Genomic DNA, 25,572 nt, shown 5'->3' on the forward strand with positions numbered 1-25,572 from the left:
CTGAGGTGGTGGAGGTGATTGTGCCAGTTGTTGGAGTGGATCATCACATTGTCCAGGTATGCTGCAGTGTAGGGGCGATAGGGCCTCACGACAATGTCCATCAGCCTCTGGAATGTTGCAAGTGCTTCATGAAGCCCAAAGGGAAGGACCCAGTATTGCTAGTACCAACTCCGGGCACTACAGACAGTCTTGGGCCATGCTTCCCTGGGGAGGGCAACCTGCCAATTTCCTCCTTTGGACTGATTGAGGGTGGAGATGAACCAGACCCTCCCCAGGTGCTCTATGAGGCCTTCCATTCATGGCAGAGGGTAGCTATCGAACTTTGATACTTCATTCAGCCTTTGGAAATCATTGCAGAGCTGGAAGCTTCTATCAGGTTTGGGGACAATGAAAATGAGGCTGGTGGATTCCTTGATGATGTCCTCCTGTAGCATCCTGACTACTTCCACCTCTATAGCCTGACAGCAGACCTCTTGGACTCGGTAGGGCTGCTGTTGGATGACTACAGCAGTAGGGATCTCAATACTGTGTTGCAGGTGGGCCTGCCTGGGCTTTGCAGTGAACAAGTTCCTGAACTGATCTTACAACTCATGCAGCTCTTGCAGTTGGATAGGTGTTGATTCTTCTCCCCTGTGTGTGGAACTGCTCTGGCTTGGATGGACCTGATGAGGGGGCAGAAAAGGCTGAGAACACTGGCAGCAGTTCAATCCAATGCTTTAGCAAGTTTATGTGGTAAAGTTAGGTGAGGCCTCTCTTATCTGGCTGCTGCAGGTGTTCATTCACAGGATCTACTCACTCCTGGATGACATAGGGGCCTTGCCAGCGAGTGGGGAACTTGCAGCTCATGTTTGGGAGGAGCAGGAGCACATGGTCACCGGGCTGAAACTCTTGGGGTTGGGCTGGTTGGTTGCAGATGCATTGCTGCTCCCTCTTGGCCACCTACATATACTCCTGTATGATATGGGCCACCTGCTCAAGCCGCTCTTGCATCTCTTGGATGTAGTTGATGAGGCTTCCCTGACAGTGTCCAGTAAGTCCCTGGGCCATCTGTCGAATAAGAGCTTGAACAGTGTGAACTCTGGAGATGCCCGAGTCTCCCACATGGTGAAGAGGATGTAGGGGAGGAGTCAGTCCCAGTTTTGCCCATCTTCATCTACCGCCCTCTTCAGCATATGCTTGAGAGTTTGGTTGAAATTCTCCATGAGACTGTCGAACTGAGGGTGGTAGACCAAGGCCCTGAGGTGTTGGACATGCAGCAGCTAACACAGGTCCACCATGAGCTTGGAGATGAAGGGGGTGCCCTGTTCTGTGAGCAGGTCCTTGGAGATTCCAACCTGGCTGAAGAGGAGCATCAGTTCCCTGGCAATGTTTTTAGATATGGGGTTGTGAAGATGGATGGACTCTGGGTATCGGGTGGCATAGTCAGCTATCACCAAGATGTACTCATGGCCCTGGGTGGACTTGGGCAGTGACCATACAAGATCCATGCCCACCCACTTAAAGAGGACCCCAATTATGGGCAAAAGGATTAGTGGAGCCGATGCTGGCATGTAAGGTGAAGTCCGCTGGCACTATGGACACAGCTGGCAGAAGTTGCAGACATCAGCCACCATTCCTGGCTAGTGAAACCAGTCCCAGATTTTCTCCAGTGTGTTCTGGGGTCCCAGGTAGCCACCTAGCTGGTGGGCATGGGGCAGGTACATGATGGAGTTGATTTTGGATCTAGGGATGATGAAGAGGTCACAGGTCTCACCCCAGTGGTTGCAGTGGTAATACAGCAGCCCTCTCTTCATCAAGAAGTTGGCCGTGGGCAGGTCCTGGTTGGGAGGCAAGCTCTCCCCATTGACCTGTAGCACCTGGACCCAGCAGTGCTTCAGCCGGTTGCTTTGCTTTTGCTCCCCTCTGAAGTTCCCCTCCTTTACTGCCTGCTAAGATATGGTACAGAAAAAAGTGTTAATGGATAGGAAGGGTTCACCTTCAGATCTGACTTCCATAGCTGCTGTCTCTCCTTCAGCCAGGAGTGCAGTCCCAGGGGCAACTGGCAGGGAGTGCTGCTGTTGCTGCAGCTGTCATGAACTTCTGGACTTCCTCCCCTTCCTTCTTCACTCTGGGGCACCCACAGACACAGGCAACCCTAGCCAGTCTCTGGCTACAAGGACAGGCACAGAGAGATCAGGGATTAAACCCACCATTACCATCCACTCACCTCTGTGGTGACCATTAGGCTTCCACGGGGTAGGGAGGTCTGAATCAGGGCCAAGAGATAAGCCAGAATAATAGCGCTCCTTGAATCCAACAGCGCTGGCACTGGGACACCATTCAAGCCTGAGGGTGATTGTAGGAGCCAGCTCCTGGGGGCCGTATGAAGGGCACATCCTGCCAACCGGGGCTCAAAGGGCCCAGCTGTAGCATGGAACTCTGGCTCAGTGGGCATTGACTCACCCTGAGGTGAGGGCTGCAGTAAGGGATCCTCCTGTGTCCTCTGAGGTGCACCAAAGCGCTGGCTGAAGTGATGGCAGGGCTCATGCTCATCCTCCCCCTCTCCCAGGTGGCTAGGGTGCACTCAATCATGGAGACCATGTCCCTGAGGGTTTGAGCAGCTTTCATCTCCACAGCTCTCCTCTTTTCACCCAGAAGGCCCTGCAGGAAGCGATTGAGGGCAACTCACTCTACAATTTCTCTGGGGGTCAGCTGGTCAGGTTGGAGCCACCTCCAAGTGATCCATAGGAGGCCATCCATCTGTGTTCTGGGCTCTTGACCCAGTCTGTAGCTCCAGTGGTGGAGCTTGGAGGCAGCTCCTGCAGTGGGGCCAGGATCTCTTCCTTGAGGATACCATAATCCTGAGTTTTGGCCAGTGGGAGGGCATGGTAGGCCTGATGCACTTCACTGGTGGAGCAGGCTGAGGATGTGAGCCCAATCACCAGCTCTCTCTTTCCACAACCCTCTCAAAAGGTCCCAAGATACACCTCAACGTCGTTGCCTGCATTGAGCTTGGTGAGGAGGCATTCAGCGTCTCGGGCTGGGTCAGGGAAGGGGACCGTGGATGCAGGCGTTGTGTACTTTAAGCTCAGAAGCTCCTAGGTGATGGTATGTAGGCCATGGGCCAGGTCCTGAAACAGCGGTCCTTGCTGATGTTGAGGAGGTGTCTCACTACAGGGTCCATGAGTATGCATCACCTGCTTGGATTCTCCACCAATGTAGCACCCCCAAGTGGTGGGATGTTACACAGACACATGGACAACAGAGATGAAGTGCAAAAAGGTGCTTTTTATTTTTTAATTGCCTGGTAAAGTGAGCCAGTTTGTGCATGGCATGAGATTCCAGGTGGGAGAGGTGTATTGGAGGCTTCTGGGGTGTGAAGGGTGATGGGCTTTTCCTTAGAGGTGCAGGGGGTCAGCTCTGTGATTCTTCCAGTGAGGCAGTGCATCATCTGAACTGGTATCTGTGGGTAAAGGGACACAGCGAGGCTGATCAGGCATTCAGAAAGATGTACTCCCTCCATGCACAGCACTCAGCCCTTATATACCCTCCTGGTTGCACATGCCATCATTAGCGCCCACCAGCCACACTGTATTAAGCTGCTCCTCCCCTCATGTGTGTGCTAGGTGCAGTCTTCTGTTGGTGGTGCTGAACTGCTGCTACTGAGTGCGGAGAATGGGGCGCTGTCCTTTCAGCACCATGATGGCAGCACCACAAGGAGCACCTGTAGAGCAGGAGAGAGGGCCAAGCTGCCGACTTGCTGTCATTACACACAACACAACAGGCCTTCAGGTCTCACAAAAAATGTTGATGTGACCTGGATAGAATTTGAGTTTGACATCCCTGTATTACAACAACTCAGGGTTTTTTTTTTTTGGTGTGTGGGGCTACACCACTCCAGGTTACAGCCAATTAACTTGTTTCACACTCCATTTGCCCAGCAGCAAATTAAATTAATTACATTTATGTGCATCTTCGCATTATTTATTTAGGAGCGGATGAATTCCCTGGAACAAGATTATAAATTTTTTTATTCATTGTTCACTGGTGGAAAGTAGGCTCAGTAAGCTACTGGTGAAACTAGCACTTACCAAATCCTAATAAAAAATTGACCTTGGTAATGGTATTGGTTTCTAACTATAAACCAATATCAACTCTCCCCTTTACCCCTAACACCCTAGAAAAGTTAGCAAAAGTTAGGAATAACATTCATAAAATCTTTCAGGTCAGTATTTAGGCCTCATCGCAGTACTGAGACAATGTTAGTTAAAGCATTTTCTAAAAATGACTTAGAATTAGGTGACTTAAGTGACTCCTGGGACCAGGTGCTACAGGTCAGTGGGAAGAGCCTGCCCCCTAACCAGGAGCTGCCTATGGCCTACTTCCTGGTGAAAAGAGGGCTGCTGTATTACCACTGCAACCACTGGGGTGAACCTTGTGACCTCTTCCATGTCCCTAGATCAAAAATCGTCTCCCTCATGCACCTGGCCCATGCCAGCTAGGTGGTCACCTGGGACCCCAGAACAACCTAGAAAAGATCAAGGACCAGTTTCACTGGTTTCACTAAAATGACTTGGGTTACAGCTAAAAATGACCTACCAGGGTTTACTTCTTCTATTGTTCAACAACCGGGGGGCAGACACGACGTCTCTACTTACAACTGACTTTTGCTAAACAAGCTTTAATTTGATATGTACTGTATATTTAAGCAAAATGTGCTTCAAAGTGTGCTACTCATTCTAAATCCCACTGCCTGTTGAAATACACACATCAGTATTCGTTAATGGCCTGCAACCTTTCCAGAGTCAGTTACACTCAAAATGTATGTATGTAAAATCACAGATAAAACCAAGCAAAATAAAGTTAGCCACAAAGCCATCAATATAATGTTCCTGCTTACTACATGCAGCGACCAACAACTCGCTGACATTTTATGAAGAGCGTAAACACAAATGTGTTATATCAGACATCAGACACTTTATTAGAAAAGGATAATAACTATGAATGAGTTGTTCCCTATGCAGGACTTTATATACTATTTATATCATTTGTGCCTTTAGTAGTGCTGCACAATTAATCTAATCGCAACTGCAATGTCAGAGAAACCGCAAAAGGCTGCGATTTAATTAAATAAACATCGTGTGTGTGTGTGAGTGAGAGAGAGAGAATGTGATAATGTATTCTCCTTTTGTGCCCAATCTACTCCTTATCTAAACTCATAACATGTAGATGACCAATCAGTCTCTGTTTAGGCAGTAAAGTGTGTGCAGTGTATGGTCACATGACTAACCAGTGTGTAGAACAGGTGGTGGAAGATGGATGCTAAACAGTAGGTTGATGGTGAACTGGTGACCAAGAAAAACGCTACATCTGTCATTTGGCAATATTTTGAATTTAAGCACAGTGACATTAATGGTAGTCTGACTGTCTGGGACAACCAAACGTTTGGTCTGGACAAGTCAAATCCGCATCTGTCTGTCCGATGGGACAAGTTGAATATTTGTTGAAAATTACTATTTTTATAGTAATTATTCAAATGTTACATCAATAAAGTTCCAACAAAACTAGTGCAAATCACCTCGATCCGGCCGCGTTTTTGTTTATGAAATTCTGGGGAAACCAAGTACAGCAGATGCATGTGCAAAAATAACCCCATCGTGATATCCAATGAAACCATCAATGATGGCGTAGCTCATTCCAGCCCCGTCTTAGCCTGGGAAATCCCATGCTGCTTTGCACAATCGTTCCGATCTGAAAAGACAGCATGGAAACTATGGTCTAAAGGCTCGCCTGAGTTAGGGAGCCAATCAGAGAGTGGGGAGGGGTGGAAAGACGGTGACGCGTACTACTCGACAAACGGAAGCTTGTAGTTTATTTGGGACTGTTTACGGATCACATTTAACATGGCGGCGAGCGATACGAACCAAACTTTCGATCAAGCTTTAGAGACTGTTCTGAATAGTTTAGAGCGAAAGTTTGTTGTAAAAAAAGAACAGCGGGTGGCGTTTCAGTCTTTCTTTGCCTCTTCGTCGCTCTAACTACGTCACCGGGTACAACTGCCATGATTGGCCATGGGCTACGTATACGCCAAATGATAGACATTCGCAACGTCCAATAAACGGCCGTTGACAATCGTAAACCACACCTCCCCTACGAGAAATTCAATAGGCGGATTCCAGACCATATTTCACTTGTGATATGGTCTGGTGTTAACCAGACTAGCCCCGTCTAGTCCAGAAGGGACGATCCAAAGTGGGCCACCTTGCGCAATAAATGTTGCAAGCTATATACACTATATACAAGCTATATATAGAAGCTATATACACCCTAGGAATACCGACCCATTTGCCAGAAAGAATCCAAAACAGTGAGGAATTGACCGAGAAGAAGCAAATTTTTGTTGAACTGCTCATTAAGGCTTAATTAGTTCATAACTTCTTTAATAATTGCAATTAAGCAAATCTGGGTAGAAGTTATATGCACGCCAGGTACCCCTACCTTCATACCAGAAAGAATCAAAATCAGTGAAGAACTGAGGGAGAAGAAGCAATTTTCGTGAAATGTGGACGACACCGGATAGACAACACATGATGGCATAAGCTCATCGCCTGTCGGCCGGATGAGCTAATAAGAAGAGGATTATTAGACTTTGAATTCATTGAAAATTGGAGAAATGGTGATCAAACACCTCAATAAAATATCTGTGGTGAATCTTCATTTCATTTGGACATTCATTGTATTTTTCTTTTTTATGGTACATGTTAATCACAAATGTCGTAAGATATTTTGTGAGAATTTTACGACAGTGCCGAACTCCTTTATGATTTGTTTTCATTCACACCATGATTCTGTCATCCCTATCATGGCCAACTTGTTTTCTTTCGGTTTCATTTCTTTAAATGAAGTTATACTGCAAGTTTTACTGGATTAATCAAAATTTAACTTGATTTCCCACAGAGGCTTTGAATTTGGGTGAATCCAACTCTTAAAATTGCATATCGTGGAAAGGGTTAACACAACACAAAGCACCACAGCAATGAAGATACAGTCGGTAGTCAGGATGTGGAAGTTCCACCTCCAGCTAAAGCCAAGAAGAAAACTTTGGCCAGTTTCTTCAAGAGTAGCACACACAATGGCAGAAGCATCAGTGTCAGCCACATTCGATCCCATGGCACAGTTTAGAGGAGCAGTAGACCATGGAGAAGATCCACTGAAATGATGGAAGAGCCACAAAATAAACTTCCCCTGGCTGTGCAAACTAGCACAGAAATATCTATGCGTGCAAGCAACAAGCTTTGCATCCGAGAGAGCTTTCAGCACAGGTGGTAATGTTGTATTAGCTCATTGCTCATGTCTAAAACCAGACAAGGTGAACATGCTGGTATTTTTGGCAAAGAAACTCTGAAGTGAGAGCTTGAATATGGAGGTACAACTTGAGAATTAAAAAAAAAGTACAATAGATAGCTGTAGGGGATTGGATTTGACTGAATATACAACTTAAGGCATCACTTTTAATTTATATCTAGCTTCATGTTTACAAAAGGTCGCACAAATAAAAACATCAATTTTTATGTTACACGCTGATAAATGCCCTTGTTTGTTTGGGCACTCAATTTGTATTCTTATTTATTCTTCTACTTATTTTACATAGTTGTATTTTTGAAAGTTAAAAAAAAAAGTTTGCAGAAATGCATTTATTTTGAAAAAGATATTTTTGCTATTGTTATTTATTTCATTTTATAATATATTAAGTGGGCGGCACGGTGGTGTAGTGGTTAGCACTGTCGCCTCACAGCAAGAAGGTCCGGGTTCGAGCCCCGTGGCCGGCGAGGGCCTTTCTGTGTGGAGTTTGCATGTTCTCCCCGTGTCCGTGTGGGTTTCCTCCGGGTGCTCCGGTTTCCCCCACAGTCCAAAGACATGCAGGTTAGGTTAACTGGTGACTCTAAATTGAGCGTAGGTGTGAATGTGAGTGTGAATGGTTGTCTGTGTCTATGTGTCAGCCCTGTGATGACCTGGCGACTTGTCCAGGGTGTACCCCGCCTTTCGCCCGTAGTCAGCTGGGATAGGCTCCAGCTTGCCTGCGACCCTGTAGAAGGATAAAGCGGCTACAGATAATGAGATGAGCTGAGATATTAAGTGTTTCTGAAAACAGTACTATACAAATTTTAAAGTTTTTTTATTTTTTATTTTTTACAAGTTTGTACATTCGAATAAAAAAAAAACACTTCAAAATGATCTAATTTATGAATTTCTTGATAACCAAGCACTCATACTCATGATACCATTTGTTTATTATATAGCACAATTGCAATATTGTCTACAATAATCACAATATGACATTTTTACCAAATCGTGCAGTCTTTAGTAATGCACTTAACTCATGAAAGAGCTCACCATATTTATCAAGTTAGCTAGTATTTTTTAGCTTAGTCAATTGAGTTTCTGGCAACCAAAACCTGGGTGCTTCCAATGTCATAGGTTCATAAGGGTAGGCTGTCAAATTAGTAGCAAAGCTAACTTGTGAAACGCATGGCACTCAGTTTCAGAGACCGTCACAGAGGGGGATGCAGCAACAGACCCCTCATCCTCTGATACTGTGGATTTGAGACAAGGTGAGCCTTTAGTTTAAAATGAAAGCACATAATTTCAGCTATTTTTACTGTAATGTGTTAAGCAACACTAAAGACATTCTCGGGGTTTTTTTAAAGATTTTTTTGGGGCTTTTTTCACCTTTATTGGATAGGACAGTGTAGAGACAGGAAATGAGCGGGACAGAGAGAGACGGGGAGGGATCAGGAAATGACCTCGGGTTGGAATCGAACCCGGGTCCCCGGATTTATGGTATGGCGCCTATGTTTGGCTATAGCCTAATTAGAATAAGAGACTAGGGGCGTCGTGGCTCAGGTGGCTAAGGCGCCATGCCATGAATCCGGGGACCCGGGTTTGATTCTGACCTGGGGTCATTTCCCGATCCCTCCCTGTCTCTCTCTCCCACTCATTTCCTGTCCTGTCTCTACACTGTCCTATCCAATAAAGGTGAAAAAAGCCCAAAAAATATCTTTAAAAAAAAGAGGCTAAAAGTTTACATTTTTGTCACATCCATAAGAAAAATAAAATGCCACATAGCTTTTTATGATGCAAATGAATATATTTAGTTTGAGGAAGTTTTACACAAAATATTTATATATATTAGGGCCGCACGGTGGTGTAGTGGTTAGCGCTGTCGCCTCACAGCAAGAAAGTCCGGGTTCGAGGGCCTTTCTGTGTGGAGTTTGCATGTTCTCCCCGTGTCCACGTGGGTTTCCTCCGGGTGCTCCGGTTTCCCCCACAGTCCAAAGACATGCAGGTTAGGTTAACTGGTGACTCTAAATTGACCATAGGTGTGAATGTGGGTGTGAATGGTTGTCTGTGTCTATGTGTCAGCCCTGTGATGACCTGGCGACTTGTCCAGGGTGTACCCCGCCTTTCGCCCGTAGTCAGCTGGGATAGGCTCCAGCTTGCCTGCGACCCTGTAGAACAGGATAAAGCGGCTACAGATAATGAGATGAGATTTATATATTAAGCATGTTCAATCACATCAGTTAGGCTACATTGCCTGCTAATATCATATGCTTCATGCTTGTAGAGGGATTTGTCCAGGAAGATAGAGAAGATGTGATAGATGATGATGCAAGTGAAGGAAGTGAAAGCAGAGAAGGTTCTGAGAAAAGTGAAAGGGATGAAGAGAGTAGTAATAGTAGACCTTTGGTGGCATTTACTATTACAGCTTTTAATCATTCTGCAAATAAAACAAAGATTCAGTGAAGTATTGTGTGATTAGGGTTTTTTATTCATTTAAGAGTTGTTAGATTAATGTGTGGCTACGTAACTGACTGGACTGGTAGTACGACCTTGTTGTTAGATACTTTCAGCATTGTTAACTGCTGAGCTTTTTTTTTTTGGGGGGGGGGGGGGGGGGGGCATGGCCACCGCTTGTGCATAGGGCCCAGAATTTGGTGCCACGCCCTGGCTTCCACTTTTCAAAGTGACGAGCAAATTTTTTTAAACAAACCAAATAGCAAGTATAAGACCATGTTTGAAACTTCAAATTGTACTAAAATTTATGTACCTCCTAGTCTTAAATTCTTGACTACATTGAAGTGTGGACACTTCTAACTTTGACTCAGGTATACTTCCACTTTTGTGTGAGGTTGATGGTACTTTCACTTATTCAAGTGTAATTTATATACCCTCCAACCACTGTCCTACCCCAAACCTGTTAACAGGCAGGTGAAATACTACACTCCAGCTAACATCAGCCAATACAACAATCTACAGGTGAATTTTGTGGCAAGTAAATAAAAAAATAAATAATAAACAAAACCTAATATTGTGAAAACGGTGTTAAAAAATTGCCTTATATGATCTTTATTGGAATAGGATTACATGTTGAAATGCGTTGCATAGTGCATTTCTTAAAAAAAAAAAAACCTCATGTACACTATTTTGATAAAGTTCATATAATTGAGTGTACGCACAAGGACTCAAGCATTTCTTTCTAAAGAGAAGAATCTGATGGATCCTTGCAGTAACATGACGGATGTGTGGGAGGGAGACTGTATATTGCTTTGTGTGGGAGTTAAACATCTCCCAAGCTGGCTGGCTGTGTGTATGAGTAGGAAATTAAACAGATTCAACCTCTGAATGAAATTATAGAGTAGTGAAATTGAGAATGCACACACTACTCATATAGATGATAATACTAATAAGCGGTCTTGTGCTCGGATTCCTGTGTTTCGTTCCTGACAGTTTCCAAGTGACATTTTCCTCTAATATTACAATATAAAACATGCAAGCACGTACTAAGGTTAACTTGATATGCATTCAATTTTTGGGTTGGGATATAGAGCTGTGGTCAGAAGTTTACATACGCTCATCAGGGACATGGATATCATGGTAATATTGGGCCATCAATGATTTCATTGAACCATTGTTTTTGTTTGGCAAAATGATTGTACAACACGCCTCCTTAATAGAAAAAAAAACAAACAAGAATTTGGTGCACAAGTTTTTATTTATTTTGGATTTTCTGAAAATCAACACCAGGACAAAATTATACATGCAAGGTAAAAATTTACATACACCCACTTAAATGAATTCAGTGGTGCTGAAGGTTCCAAAATATCTTTCAACATGCTAAGGCCTCTTAACTTCCTGTTAGTTATGGTGACTGACTACAGCTGGTAGCTTCTCTGTACCAACATAAAAAGGATTTGTTTGACAGCAGTCATTGGACCAATCAAAACAATACAATGGGAAAGTCCAAGGAGCTCAGTGGAGATCTGAGAAAGCGGATGATGGATTTACACAATTTAGGAATGTCTCTTAGAAAAACTTCTAAACAACTGCAGATTCCAAGATCAGTTCAAACAAGTGTACATAAGTCCAAGTAATTGGGAGGTGGAGCCACTTTCCCAAGGTCTAGAAGACCCAAACCGTCACTTTCAAATGAGAGGAAACTGTTTTGGGTGGTCAGGAACAACCCAAGAACCAACAAGGGACAGACCTGCCTTGGACTGGAAGCTGCTGGGACACTATAAACAGTCATGCGACTGTAAGGAAGAAAAAAACCCAACCAAAACTAAGCACCATCCAAGAAAGATGCCCCTGATCCAAAAATCAATACCTTCAAGCTTGACTAAAGTCTGCAGCTGACCACATGAACAAATAAAAAGCTTTCTGGAAGAAAGTTTTATGGTCATATGAGAAAGAGTGAGTTGTTTGGTTACAATGACCAGAGGTATGTAATGTATAAAAGTGAGGCATTCAACCCCAAGAACACTGTACCAACTATTAAGCATGGTGGTGGTAGCATCATACTTTGGGGCCATTTTGTTGCCAGCAGAACTTGACGGTTGATGACTGGATGGTTGACACTTGGATGCAATTGGGTGTTTCGACAGGACAATGAGCCCAAACACACATTAAAGCTGGTTGGATAAAGCAGGCCAACATTCAGCTTTTGGAATAGCCTGACCAAAAATATGTGAACTATGTTTAAAATTTGGGTCTGCACCAGGAAACACGCAAGTTTAACTGAACTCTACTAATTCTGCCAAGAAAAGTTGTCAAATATCTAACCAGAATTCTGCCAGAAGCTTGTTGATGGCACTTGCTAAGAGACAATTAACAAAATCTTAGGCATGCTGTATGTACGTTTGACCCAGTCTGTATATTTTTGACCCTGTGTTGAAACTCAAATTCAAACTTGTGCAGCAAATTCTTGCTTTTTGTTCTATTAAAAGGTGCACGTTATACAACTCACTCTACCACAGAAAAAGAACAGTTCAAAGAAATCATTCAAAGCCCAGAATTGTCGTGAGATTCATGTCCATGATGTGTATGGAAACTTCTGACCAAAACTATAACTGCATGGCAGGTTAAAGAAAGAAAGAAAAAAACCCCAAACAAAACACAAGAGCAGTTACTCCTAGCAAACTGAACAAATGCATTTCTATGCAAAGTAGTAGTGCATTATTCAGAACCATCCTTTTGAAAGTAGTTTAGAAAAATCTTATGTAGCAAACGTGCCAGGATGAAACCAATGAATACAAGCAGTTCATTTCAGTTTAAATCACTTTATTGTGGTAACTGCATGTCATTATTTCAGTGTTCATAATTCAAAACTCCCTGTTGATGCATTCAAAAACATTACAATTATCTTCATACATATCAAGAGCAACGAATAAAAACCTGTACATCTGTACTATTTAAGTGTTGTGTGGACCGCTATGTACACACCCTCGGGTGTAGTCAAAGTTCCTGCTGCACAACTGCAGCTTTAGAACAGTGGCTACTTGTTCGGCTTCAAGTCAGGAGGAGGGAATCCGAGACCTGGTTGACGAAAAAACAAAAAACAACAACAAAAAAACCTGCCTATATCATCTTCCTGTATAACTGAAGCAGAAGAAAGAAAACAAAGGAGAGGGCAGTAGTTGTGGAGGAATATACTGATATATTTCTGGCTAGAGTTACAGTATAGTCATGACTGTGGTTTAGGATATAACCAGGAACAGTGTGCTATATCAAGCATGCAAGTATTTTAGTCTAATCAAGCCTTTTACATCTTAGAGGTAGTGATGCACCGAAAATAAGTCCTGTCTGAGACCAGAATTTAGGACACACTGGACAGAAACAAAACAATTCCATTACAGGAACTGCTTTAATTAATTACCCTTTTTTATTTATGCTTTGGAATAATAAAGATAATTAACTGAAGCAGAACATGGTGATGAAATAACATCACTGATCATTTGCATAGCAGGTAGCATTTAAAAAAAAATAAATTAAATCCAGCACTGCGAAAAACACATGCAAATACAAGTAAGTATCCATCATTGGCATGTGCAGTATGGATTGGGTAGTGCCAGAAAAAGGTAATGTAGACTTTGCTTGTGAAATGGTGCATGCCAGTGATGCAAACAATGACGAACAGATTCAGGGTTACCAGACTGGATCTTCGGTTTTGATTTAAAAAGAAAAAAAAAAAAAATCCCTCTGTGGGGGATCCAGCTGAAATCTGGCACCATTGAACAAACTGATCCACTACATGAACATGTCAGCGATGCATTAATAAATTCTCAACACTAACTACAACAAATCGGAAATAATTTGTTGCTGTATTCAGAATTCAAAGTGAAAACTGAGTTTTTCCCTTTCAAAAAATTTTCAGCACCATTCGTTTGCAGGTGGCGGTGGAAATCTCGGTGCATCCCTACTTTGGGATGGTATGTTTGCAACCCCAAAAGCTCATTTACATGGCCAAATTTGTTTTCTGCCATACAACCCATGGTAGTGTGGTTACATACTTAATCTCAGATTATTTCGAGCCAGAAGCATTAACCATTGTAGCTTTTTAAACCAGCTACACACGGCAAGCAGCGCAGCAGCAGTCGTGTGCACATCAGGGCGCAATATACATCTATTTTGACTGCAAGCAGCATGCCACTGGAAGCATGTACAAAAGCATGTACACTCCTGCAACGGTTTTGAATGGGGAATTGTGGAAAAACAAAAAGCGTCGCAGAAATGTGCTGCTTTGCCGGCCGTGCCCTCTCCTTCAGTCATCTTTCTCCTAGCTGTCCAGCTGCTCCTGCTACTTCTCTAACTACTGTCTACAGAATATATAGTCTAGTGGGGAAAAAGCAGTGCGTGTGTGTGGTTTTTTTTTTTAATTGTTCTGTACAATGGCTGATTCCTTAACAAGGCTGATGTAATAAATTCAAGTTGAAATTCAAAGCTGAACCTTAACTTTCACATTTTGACATTTTCGTCTATCAAGACTTACAAAAACATACAAGAACAAAGGCCTTATTCCTTTCTCCAAAGGGAATGAGGATGACATCGTTAATTAGCATTTCAATAGTGCAGCAGCACTGTGAGTAGATTGACCTCAGAAGTTATAGTATCAAAACATGGCACCGTTTGTAAGTACAATGACTGGCTCATATTATGGCTCCTTCTTGTAAGACAGTCTCAGTTTTGTTTTTGCTTTTTTGAACCTACACTTCATCTAATGGGCTACTGGCTAACGTAAATCGACAGGTATACACCTTCGACGTGATGGTTATTGGGCATGCTATTCAAAACGGTTCTTCTGGATTGCATACTTATTTATACGTTGGCACTGTGGGTGACTATTTGCCTTGGTTTTATAGTGAAGGATGGAGCTAAAGCAAGGAGCCTATTAACTTGCTTGTTACAAAAAGCACTAGGGTGCGACCATGCCGAGTTTTCTTTTCAAGGGGTAAGAGGGCCACTAAAAAGCATTGCACGTTTCACCACATTACATTATGACAAAGTGTCAAAAAAGGGTCAGGACAATGAAAACAAATACTTCGATAGGGTGATGCTCGTAGAGTACATCTAACAGTCATGCAACTTTGAACTATTTTTCGAACACCATGGAAGAAGTTGGCACTTTTAGCCTGTTTTCGCGTGCCAGGGTATAATAATACGTTGTTACTGTAAACATACCTTGAAAGTTATTATTATATTCTGTGCTACATATAGTTTTTCTGATATGTTGGTGGCTGATACGCAAGTCAGACTCGGGTTTAGAATATTGTTCTGGTGTAAAGCCTACAAGTTTTCTGGGATTTCTCTTTATTATGTACAATAGTCTTGCTTTACAAGAAGCATTCGCTACAGTACTGTCTCTCGGACATGAAAAATCTTACTAAACATTAACATTTTGTCATCCAAATTCGATACAAACACGACGATGCATTTTGCCAAGTTTTGCCCTTTTAGGTATCAGATACAAAGTGTACACATAGGCTGGTTAAGGTCTCCGTTAGGTCAACGAACATAAATAGCTCATCAAACTTTATTTATATTCTTATAATACATTTGGACTCCTTTTATCTCGATAAATGCTTATGACATGCTATTACATATAGAGTGAATAACATGACATATCCTGCATAAGCATCAACCAGTATTATAAATCTCAAACACATGATGAAATACTTGTCCTTTTTTTAATCAACTAATTTAAATACTGCTCTGGAGTGAATTTTTGGGGGTAAAAAGTTACGTTGTGGATACTGAAAAAAAAAAAAAAAAAAAAGGGAGATGGCCTCTTATTGCTTAGACAGTCAGAGGTAAAGAGAGATGCATAAGCTGGTGCTGCAGTACATCTGACACTAGATGACCTCAGAAAGTCTTTCCTTCTATTCCATGCCAGTCACATCCCAGCAAACTGCCTGCGCTTCAGTAGTACACAATATTCCCAATCCAGGCCTCAGTAGAAAAAAACGAAAAGAAAAAAACAAAACGAACAACAAAAAAAGCCTCCGCAATTTTGATCAGTAAGTCTTACAAAATGCATAGAAGACCAGTATCAAAATGCCCTTTTTATCTCCTGAAACGACGGATCAACACATGAAGCTAGAGAGAGTGAGTGACAGATGTGTTAACAGCAATCTTGATGCAGACTGGAGGAGGGCTGACTAAATGGGATCTTATTGGCCTTCAGTTGGTTTCTTTTCCTGCGATTTTGAAATGCGCTTGGGATCTGGAATGGCTCTGAACCTCTGATTCTAAAACACAAACATGAGAAACAAAAAGCTCTGGGATCCTGAATTCACACAGACATCTTAAGAGGTGTCGAGTGTTTCACGTAAAGGAATAATCACATGAGGCACTTGTAATGACTCGCTGACCGGTTGCAGAATGTGTGCAGTATTTTTTTTCCTCCGTCTTATGTACTGAGTCTTGCAAAGGTTTATAGTTCAAGAGGCAGAAGAATGCTTAACTGCACACTCTCTACTTTGCTACTTCGTTTTATCTTTTCTTCATTTGATTTTTTTATTATATAGATGATTCTTCTTTTTTTGTTGTTTTTTTTTTGGTAAACACCAGCTAAAGAAGCAGAAGGCACCTGGAGAAGTCTGAGATGGCTTGCTAGCCTCATAATAAAACAGTTCTTTCCCCGTCCTTTCCCCAGCACGGACAGCTAGATCAACACACTCGGTGGGGGAGAGGGCTACAGTCTGGTCACAGAAAAGCAAGCAGCTAATACAGATCTTAAATAAATCTTCCTCTTTTTTTCTGTAATAGAATCTTAATGCATTCATAAGAAAATAATATATCAAAATTAAAAAAAAAAAGTCAAAATGACATAAGATAAAAAATAACTTGTACATGCTATGAGCAACACTATGAATACATACACGCATATGGATTTGCCTTGCAGGTTAGCAACCAATAAGAACCATCCCGTGATGGCAGCATGCGCTCTCATTTTGTTTCATTGGCCTCTAGGTGATGGTGACTTCAGTTTGCTTGGACTGCAGACATGGGCACTGGTTGCAATCGGGCGGCTCTTCTTGAAAACGTGAGCACAGGGGAGGGTTATTTGAAGGTGGAGGACGGCTGGTGGGGTGATGGTGGTGTGCTGGTTTCCAAATGACGCGTGTGTGTGTGTGTCTGTGTGTGTGAGAGAGAGAGAGAGAGAGAGAGAGAGAGAAAGAAAGTTCAGAGAGAGAGTAAGCTTTTCAGAGCCACAGGCCTCCTGAATATTGGCTTAACCTGTTTCTTTCTAAGACCTGAGAGAGTTTATGTGGGCTGGGGACGAGCCATGGGCCAGGGGTGAGGTTTGGGTTAGCGGGAATCTCCCGGAAGTTGCCGAGGTCTCTGGGGTCAAGGGGCCACTGCGCCCCTGCGAACGAGATGCTAGCTGCGGACACACTGACTTCTGAAAAGCTGAGTACAGAGTCCGCATCAGAAAGATTGCCTTCATCATCCAGAGACATGAGGAAGGAGAAGGGTGCTTTCTGTGTGACCCCAGTGACCTCTTCGGAACCCTCAGGGACATCACTGTTGTTGTTTTCTATTTTCCCCTTCTTTTTCCCCTCCTTCTTTTCGTCTCTCCCCCTCCTCCCTTTTGAATCTGACCACTCCTTTTCCTCTTCCTGTTCCCTCTCTTGAGTTCCAGTTTTCACTCTGCTCCTCCTGCTTCCTGAATTCCTCTTCTCCTTCTCCCTCCTCTCTCTTTGCTGCACGTCCTCTTCCTCCCCCTGTGTACTTCGTGGAGCCTTTTTGGTTGTACTCTGGGTTGGTTTCTCTCTCTCTCTCTTCCTCCCTGAGTGGGAGCTCGCTGTGATGCTAACCAAGTCACCTGAAGCCCGCTCAATCGCAGGAGTGCCTCTCCTCTCCTCCTCTGCCCCTCCTCGGCTGCTGCCTCCTTTTCTCCGCCCCTTTCGTCTCTCCACCCCCTTCTCAATGCTCCTTGGCAAGGAGATGGCCACTCCAATCTCAACCGGTTCCTCAGAGCGGAAGGAGGAGGAGGAGGCTGCTCCGCCTTCATGGCCTGAGATAGAGAGGTGTAGATTTGAAAAGACACACTCAGTTGGCAACACGAAAGCTCATGTTATAGTGTCTTTAAAAAAAACAACAACAACAACAAAAAAAAACAAAGGCATTGTAGACTGGAATGAATATGAGGTGAGCAGACAAATGAGTAAAAAGAACACGATGAACTGAAATTTTTTCATTCATTCATCTACTTTTCACTTCATTATATGGAGAAACCAGTGTATCTGAATAACATACTGGACCTGCTGCATACCTTCATACTTCCACATACAGTACTACACTAAAAACAGGTGAAATGTATAAAGTTCTAGGGACCAGAATGTAACACCCTGGCACATGCGAGTTAAAACTGAGTTCTATATTAAATTCAAAAATGCTTAAAGGGGGCACATCATGAAAAACTTACGTTTTCAGTGCTTGTGCACATACACTTGGGTATTTGGAATACTGGCCGACCCACAAACTTTGAAACGAGACAAACCAGTCAGTTTCTTTTGTTCTGCCTATTTCAGAAAACATGTGATTCAACATGCTGTTCGGATTTGGTTCCCCTTGCTATGACACAAGGACGAGCTCATAAGAATTATGACGCTCCAACCCCCTCATCTAAGTATCTCCACTTGTGGCTTAAAGGAACAGTCCACCGTACTTCCATAATGAAATATGCTCTTACCTGAATTGAGACGAGCTGCTCCGTACCTGTCCGAGCTTTGCGCGACCTCCCAGTCAGTCAGACGCAGTCAGATGCGCTGTCACTCCTGTTAGCAATGTAGCTAGGCTCAGCATGGCCAATGGTATTTTTTGGGGCTGTAGTTAGATGCGACCAAACTCTTCCGCGTTTTTCCTGTTTACATAGGTTTATATGACCAGTGACATGAAACAAGTTCAGTTACACAAATTGAAACGTAGCGATTTTCTATGCTATGGAAAGTCCGCACTATAATGACAGGCATACTAACACCTTCTGCGCGCTTTGGCAGTGCATTGATACGGAGCTCAGATATCAATGCGCTGTCGAAGCGCGCAGAAGGTGTTAGTACGCCTGTCATTATAGTGCGGACTTTCCATAGCATAGAAAATCGCTACGTTTCAATTTGTGTAACTGAACTTGTTTCATGTCACTGGTCATATAAACCTATGTAAACAGGAAAAACGCGGAAGAGTTTGGTCGCATCTAACTACAGCCCCAAAAAATACCATTGGCCATGCTGAGCCTAGCTACATTGCTAACAGGAGTGACAGCGCGTCTGACTGCGTCTGACTGACTGGGAGGTCGCGCAAAGCTCGGACAGGTACGGAGCAGCTCGTCTCAATTCAGGTAAGAGCATATTTCATTATGGAAGTACGGTGGACTGTTCCTTTAAGAACTGACCGTCAATGAATATTCATAGAAAAGTGCTACCTGATTGGCTGGTGGAAGAGGGGGATGGGGTGAGCAGTGGCTCATTATCATTTAAAAGAACAGGCACTCAAAATCAGCCATTTTGAACAGGGCTGTTTAGACAGGGTGGGAAGGAAGCTGTGGTGCTTTATCCTTCTGGTATTTTGAGCAAAGCATATTAGACGACATTTCATTAAGACCTCAGGGCACTATGCCAACATCTGGAAAAGGAGTATGTCACCTTTAGAGAAAAATATAGCAGCAATCAACAATCATTATGATTGAAGATTGACCTGGGACCCGGGTCAGGGTGGGTCTAGGGTGTTTCAAAAAAAAATTGATATAATTTCACAATCTTATAACTGTCAATTCTTGTTCAATTGACCTCAAATTTTAAGAGCATGTGTGGAAACCAGTCAAATTTTATATTTTTATCTTTTTAGGTATAGAAACGCCATATACTGGAAAAGAAAAGGCATTTTGTGTTAGAGTACGCTCGAACACAATCAAACAAGACTGTGCAGCGTGCGTTTATGAGAGAATTCTCTAAAAATACACCAACTGCAATGCAGATTTGGACACGGCACAAAAAGTTCAAAGAGGAAGGCTGTCTGTATCTCAGGCAGCGCGCATATTGAAAATCTGTGAAATCGTTCATGGAATCCACATACCGTTGAATTTCTCGTTCAAATTTTGAGGAATAAATCTTATATTGCTCAACATTAAGACTGCCTATACTATACATTTTCTGGGATATTTACCTCTCAAATAATATAACATTTTTTGAAACACCCTGTACTTGATATGCATACTTCAAACTGGGTCCGTCTCATCAGCCACATCTCACATAGCAGGATTTTCTAAAATTTAGTAAACCGGTTACTGTATAATAAGCTATTGCCAAGAAAACAGACCAAATTACAGCTGTTAATCAGGTATTAGTTGTGGCTCTCCTTAGTGGAAAATGTTCAAGAAATTCTTATCAACTGCATGGACAAAGCTGAGAACACTGAACAGATCGACCTGGAAGATGTTCATGCCTAGCCTAATATTTTAATAAGCATGCACAAATGACTCTGTGACGGAGATTCTCATCTGCTCTACCATACAATCAGTTGTACAGCAAGTGGTGCAAAGTGAATAGAATTGGGATTATTGAACTCTATGTGCACCAAAATAATCACAGCAGCCTACACTTGTGTATAACTAAAAATATTCTTAACCTGCTGTTTCAATGCAACGTCAGTTACTCTTCTAGGTTACTTAATTTAGTACCAATTTACTACAAGTTTATAGATACAGTTTTTTCATTATAGTAGTTAATGGCCTGGTAAATCAGGTCTTCCATTCCGCACATTTACTGTCCTGCTAGACAAACCAGGTCTACCAGTAACTAAAATGTCATTAAGTATGCAACACCCAAGTTCTCCACCTACCAAAGTTAATTTACTAGTAGAATCTGGAACACTATCTGATGAACTGAACCTCATCATGGTTAACTTGAGCTCATTCAAAGCTGTTATGTTACATTACTATTTTAGATAATTGCAAGCTATTTACGACCCTGAAAACCCAAGAATCTATAAAATTATTTGCCTCAAGTGCAATACCTCATGTAGCCTTTAACCTGCTGCTATTGATTTTATCATTTTTTTTTCTTAGTTATATTACAGGCTCGCAGTAACTGGCCTACTAAGGCTGTTGCAGTTACCCTGCCTTAGTTTTTTTTTTTAATATAATAAGTTATCTGGTGAGGCTAAAAAAAATAAAATAGGACGTTCAGTTATGAAGAGACTGTTAAAGTACGTATGGAAAGTTTGGATAAATGCTCATTAATTGGGACAACCGACATCAGCCTTGCGATTGGTGCGACTGAAGCTTAAAGGTTATGCATGCTTTAGCCAAGATTAGAACAGCCCAATTTACAGTGAAGTTGGAAGGGCACTAATTAATGCTATAATTATTGCCGCTATGGATGTACCGTACCTACTGCTGCTACCATACCAATAGTCCACAGTGTATTTATTGCCCTGCACTCATCTCACACTTGTGCATTTGCACTTTATGTAGTCTTGAATTACTTGGTCCTGGAGAAATGACATTTTGTTTCAATGTACACAAGCTATATAGAGGAATGACAATAAAAACCCACTTAACTTGACTGATGGTATTCCAACTTAGTATATGCATATTGCATGTCCACTGGACTAACATTAACCTAATTAGAAAACAATGATGGATTGAAGTCCTTAAAACAACTACTTGGTACATCTGTCAACTGTTACAGTCAGTGGTCAATGAGTGTACAGAATGGATAAGATGAAGGTGAAAGGTTAAAATCAAGCAGTCACTTAAAGACAATAAGCAGGGAGGAAAAGAAAAGAGCCCCCCAAAAAATGTGAACCTAAAGAAACCTAAAAAAAAAAAAAAAAAACAGGCAAAATTAATAGGAACAGCTACCAACCGTGTGTTTTCTGTCCGGCCGATGACATAGAAGCAAGGCTCGCCCTGTTTGGAGTTGGTCATGCAGAGCGATAAGCTGGAAAGCTCCACTGAGGGATAGAGAGAGAAAGAAAAAGAGGGAGAGAGAAAGGGGAGGGATGACAGCCGCATGGAAGACCGATAGAAATAAAAAAAAAGGGAAAAAACAGACAAGACAAAGAAGAAAAATCCCAAAGCATAGTTAGGAAAAAGTGAACAGAAAGTTGCCCGTCGTGCTGGAAGTGAAAAGAGAGATTCCCTCCACACAAGCTAAGACCAAAGAAGAGTACTGAAATCCCAACAGCAAAACGAATCACTCAGCTGTGAAGAAAGCCTACATATCCCTTTCTCCTTACCGTAATCTGGCACATATCCATTCCCTCTCTTCAGGACCAGGTGGATGCGGTGTCCTCCTTTGCGGATCTGTTCCACGGCTTGGCTATGCGTCATGCCTGCTGTGCTGTCCCCGTTAATCTCCACCAGCTGATCGCTCACCTAAAACCATAAGACAGGTCTTATTGAACAATTTACTGAGCAAATTAGTGAGCTAATACCACCCGCCACAAAAGTAAAGCCATGCTAGCCTGTGCTGGATTACACCAAGAGAGTTTACTGCAATTAGAGATGTCTAAGAGATGCTCCAGGTTGTGTTAAGGATGACGTCCATAATGGCGTGTACAGAATGTGTCAGAAAGCATCGTGTGCATGTGTACCTGTATTTTTTGGCTGCGAGATGCTGGTCCTCCCTCCATCAACCCCAACACATAGAGTCCCATGTTGTACTCACTTCCCCCTCTCAAACTGAAGCCAAAACCAGTTGGGCCTCTCTCCAGATCCACACTGTAATACCGTGGGTCCTGCTGGAAGAAAGAAACAGAGTGAGGACAAAGAGGGAGAGATGGAAAGAAAATGTGTTCACATTTTCTTTCCATCTCTAGTGAAAAGTTCTATGCAGTGTCATTCTATGCAGTGACACCTGAACAAATATGACCTTCATGGGAGAATCATCAGAAGAAAACCTTTCCTGCATCCTAGCCACAAAATTCAGTGTCTGAAGTTTGCAAATGAACATCTAAAGCCTGATACATTTTGGAAACAAGTCCTGTGGACTGATGAAAACAAAATAGAACTTTTTGGACCTAGTGGTGAAAAGTGAATGAGACGATCCTACTGAAATTCCATATTTCGTGTTCATCTTTAAAAGTCTTCCAAATACTGTACTATTAAACAGGGGTATCCCTTGATTTGTGATGACTCAAATTTATAATTGGTACAGTGGCATGCAAAAGTTTGGGCACCCTTACTGAAAATGTCTGTTACTGTGAATAGTTAAGTGAGCAGAAGATGAACTGATCACCAAAAGGCATAAAGGTAAAGACGACATTTCAGCGTTTTCTGCAAGATTTGTGTATTATTTTTGCTTTGTACAATTGGAGAGTGAAAAAAGAAAAGGAACACCATGCGAAAGTTTGGGCACCCCAATACATTCGAGTTCTCAGGTAACTTTTACCAAGGTTCCAGACCTTAATTAGCTTATTGAGCTGTGGCTTGTTCAAATTCTTCATTAGGAAAGGCCAGATGATGCAGATTTCAAAGCTGTATAAATTCTCTGACTCCTCAAACTTGTCCCTAAAATCAACAGCCATGGGCTCCTCCAAGCAACTCCCTCGCATTCTGAATAATAACTGATGCTCACAAAGCAGGAGAAGGCTACAAGAACGTAGCAAAGTGTTTTCAGGTAGCTGTTTCCTCAGATTGTAATGTTATTAAGAAATGGCAGTTAAACAGTGGAGATCAAGGTGAGGTCTGAAAGATGAAGAAAACTTTCTGAAAGAACTGCTCATTGGATTGCTAGAAAGGCAAATAAAAAACCTTGTTTGACTGCAAAAGACCTTCAGAAAGATTTAGCAGACCCTGGAGTGGTGGTGCACTGTTCTACTATGCAGTGACACCTGAACAAATATGACCTTCATGGGAGAATCATCAGAAGAAAACCTTTCCTGCGTCCTAGCCACAAAATTCAGTGTCTGAAGTTTGCAAATGAACATCTAAATAAGCCTGATACATTTTGGAAACAAGTCCTGTGGACTGATGAAAACAAAATAGAACTTTTTGGCCACAATGTGCAAAGATATGTTTGGAGAAAAAAGGGTGCCAAATTCCAGGAAAAGAACACCTCTCCAACTCTGAAGCATGGGTGTGGATCGATCATGCTTTGGGGTTGTGTTGCAGCCAGTGGCACAGGGCACATCTCATTGGTTGAGGGAAGCATGGATTCGAATAAATACCAGCAAATTCTGGAAGCAAACATCACACCATCTGTAAAAAAGTTGAAGTTAAAAAGAGGATGGGTCCTACAATAAGACGATGATCCAAAACACACCTCAAAATCTACAATGGAATACCTCAAGAGGCACAAGCTGAAGGTTTTGCCCTGGCCCTCACAGTCCCCTGACCTAAACATCATTGAAAATGTGGATAGATCTCAGAAGAGCAGTGCATGCAAGACAGCCCAAGAAACTTGTAGAACTGGACGCCTTTTGCAAGGGCAAATGTGTGAAAATCCCCCAGGTAAGAACTGAAAGATTATTAGCTGGCTACAAAAAGTGTTTACAAGCTGTGATACTTGCCAAAGGGGGTGTTACTAGGTACTAACCATGCAGAGTGCCCAAACTTTTGCTTCGGGCCCTTTTCTTTTTTTTGTCATTTTGAGAATGTAAAAGATGAAAATGAAAAATTGTTTTTGCTTAAAATATAAAGGGAATGAGTCATCTTTAACTTTATGCCTTTTGGAGATCATTTCATCTTCAACTTGCTTAACTTAACTGTTGACCAGGGGTGCCCAAACTTTTGCATACCATTGTATCTGTAATGTGATATTGAGAGTTGCTCAGGACTGTTCCTTGTGCTAGGATTTAGTAACTTGCACTATATGGCCAAAAGTTTGTGTACACCTCACCATCACACCTATATGTGCTTTTTCAACATCCCATTCCAGAAGTAGTGCTCCCATTACTGTTATAATAACCTCCACTCTTCCACTAGATTTTGGAGCGTGACTGTCAGAATTTGTTCATTCAGCAACAAGAGCATTAATGAGGTCAAGCGCTGATGTATGGTGTAGAAAGCCTTGGGTGCAGTCTGTGTTCCAGTTCATACCAAAGGGGCTCAGTGGAGTTGAGGTCAGGGCTCTGTGCAGGCCACTTGAATCCTTCCAATCTAATCACTTTATCTGGACTTCACTTTGTGCACAGGGGCACTGTCATGCTCGAACAGGTTTGAGCCTCTTCGTTCCAGTGAAGGGGAAATTGTAATGCTACAGCATACAAAAGACATTCTGTACAATTCTGTGCTTCCAACTTTGTGACAACAGGTTGGAGAAGAACCACATATGGGTGTGATGGTCAAGTGTCCACAAACTTTTGGGCATGTTCAAAAGTCTTAGGCACCCTATTTTTTTTTTCTTTTTATACAAACTTGGCTGTAGATTTCTATTTTATGACTTTACATTATCGAGTCAGTACAAAAACATTTTAGGAGTTATGAGTACTAGTGCATCTCAAAAAATTAGAATATTGTGAAAAAGTTCAATATTTTCCATCAGTTATTTAAGAAAGTGAAAATGTTATACATTATAGACTCATTACGCAAACTAAAATGTTTCAAGCATTTCTCTATTTTAATCAGTGTGGCATACAGTACAAAAACATTAAAAAAAAACCATCTCAAAATATTAGAATATTTCATTTCGAGTTTGAGTAAAACAGTATGAACACAGTGTATCTCTCGGTCTAGTTCAGTACACACAACCACAATCATGGGGAAGACTGCTGACTTGACTGTTGTCCAGAAGATGATCACTGATGCCCTCC

At 42.3% G+C, this 25,572-nt stretch overlaps 1 protein-coding gene across 1 annotated transcript in view; it reads right to left on the reverse strand.

Annotated features, from left to right (window-relative positions):
• Window positions 1–12,627: 12,627 nt before the first annotated feature.
• The window catches only part of magixa (MAGI family member, X-linked a), a 128,453-nt gene continuing 115,508 nt past the window's right edge, over window positions 12,628–25,572 (reverse strand). Inside the window, exons 14-16 of the mRNA XM_060931943.1 lie at window positions 22,414–22,557; window positions 22,057–22,195; window positions 12,628–17,833 (exon numbers count right to left, since the gene is read on the reverse strand). Of these exons, the coding sequence (XP_060787926.1) occupies window positions 17,019–17,833; window positions 22,057–22,195; window positions 22,414–22,557 (1,098 nt within the window). The 3' untranslated portion in view covers window positions 12,628–17,018. The remainder of the gene's footprint in view (window positions 17,834–22,056; window positions 22,196–22,413; window positions 22,558–25,572) is intronic.

This window comes from Neoarius graeffei, chromosome 10 (genome assembly GCF_027579695.1).
Source record: "Neoarius graeffei isolate fNeoGra1 chromosome 10, fNeoGra1.pri, whole genome shotgun sequence".
Classification (NCBI taxonomy): Eukaryota; Metazoa; Chordata; class Actinopteri; order Siluriformes; family Ariidae; genus Neoarius; species Neoarius graeffei.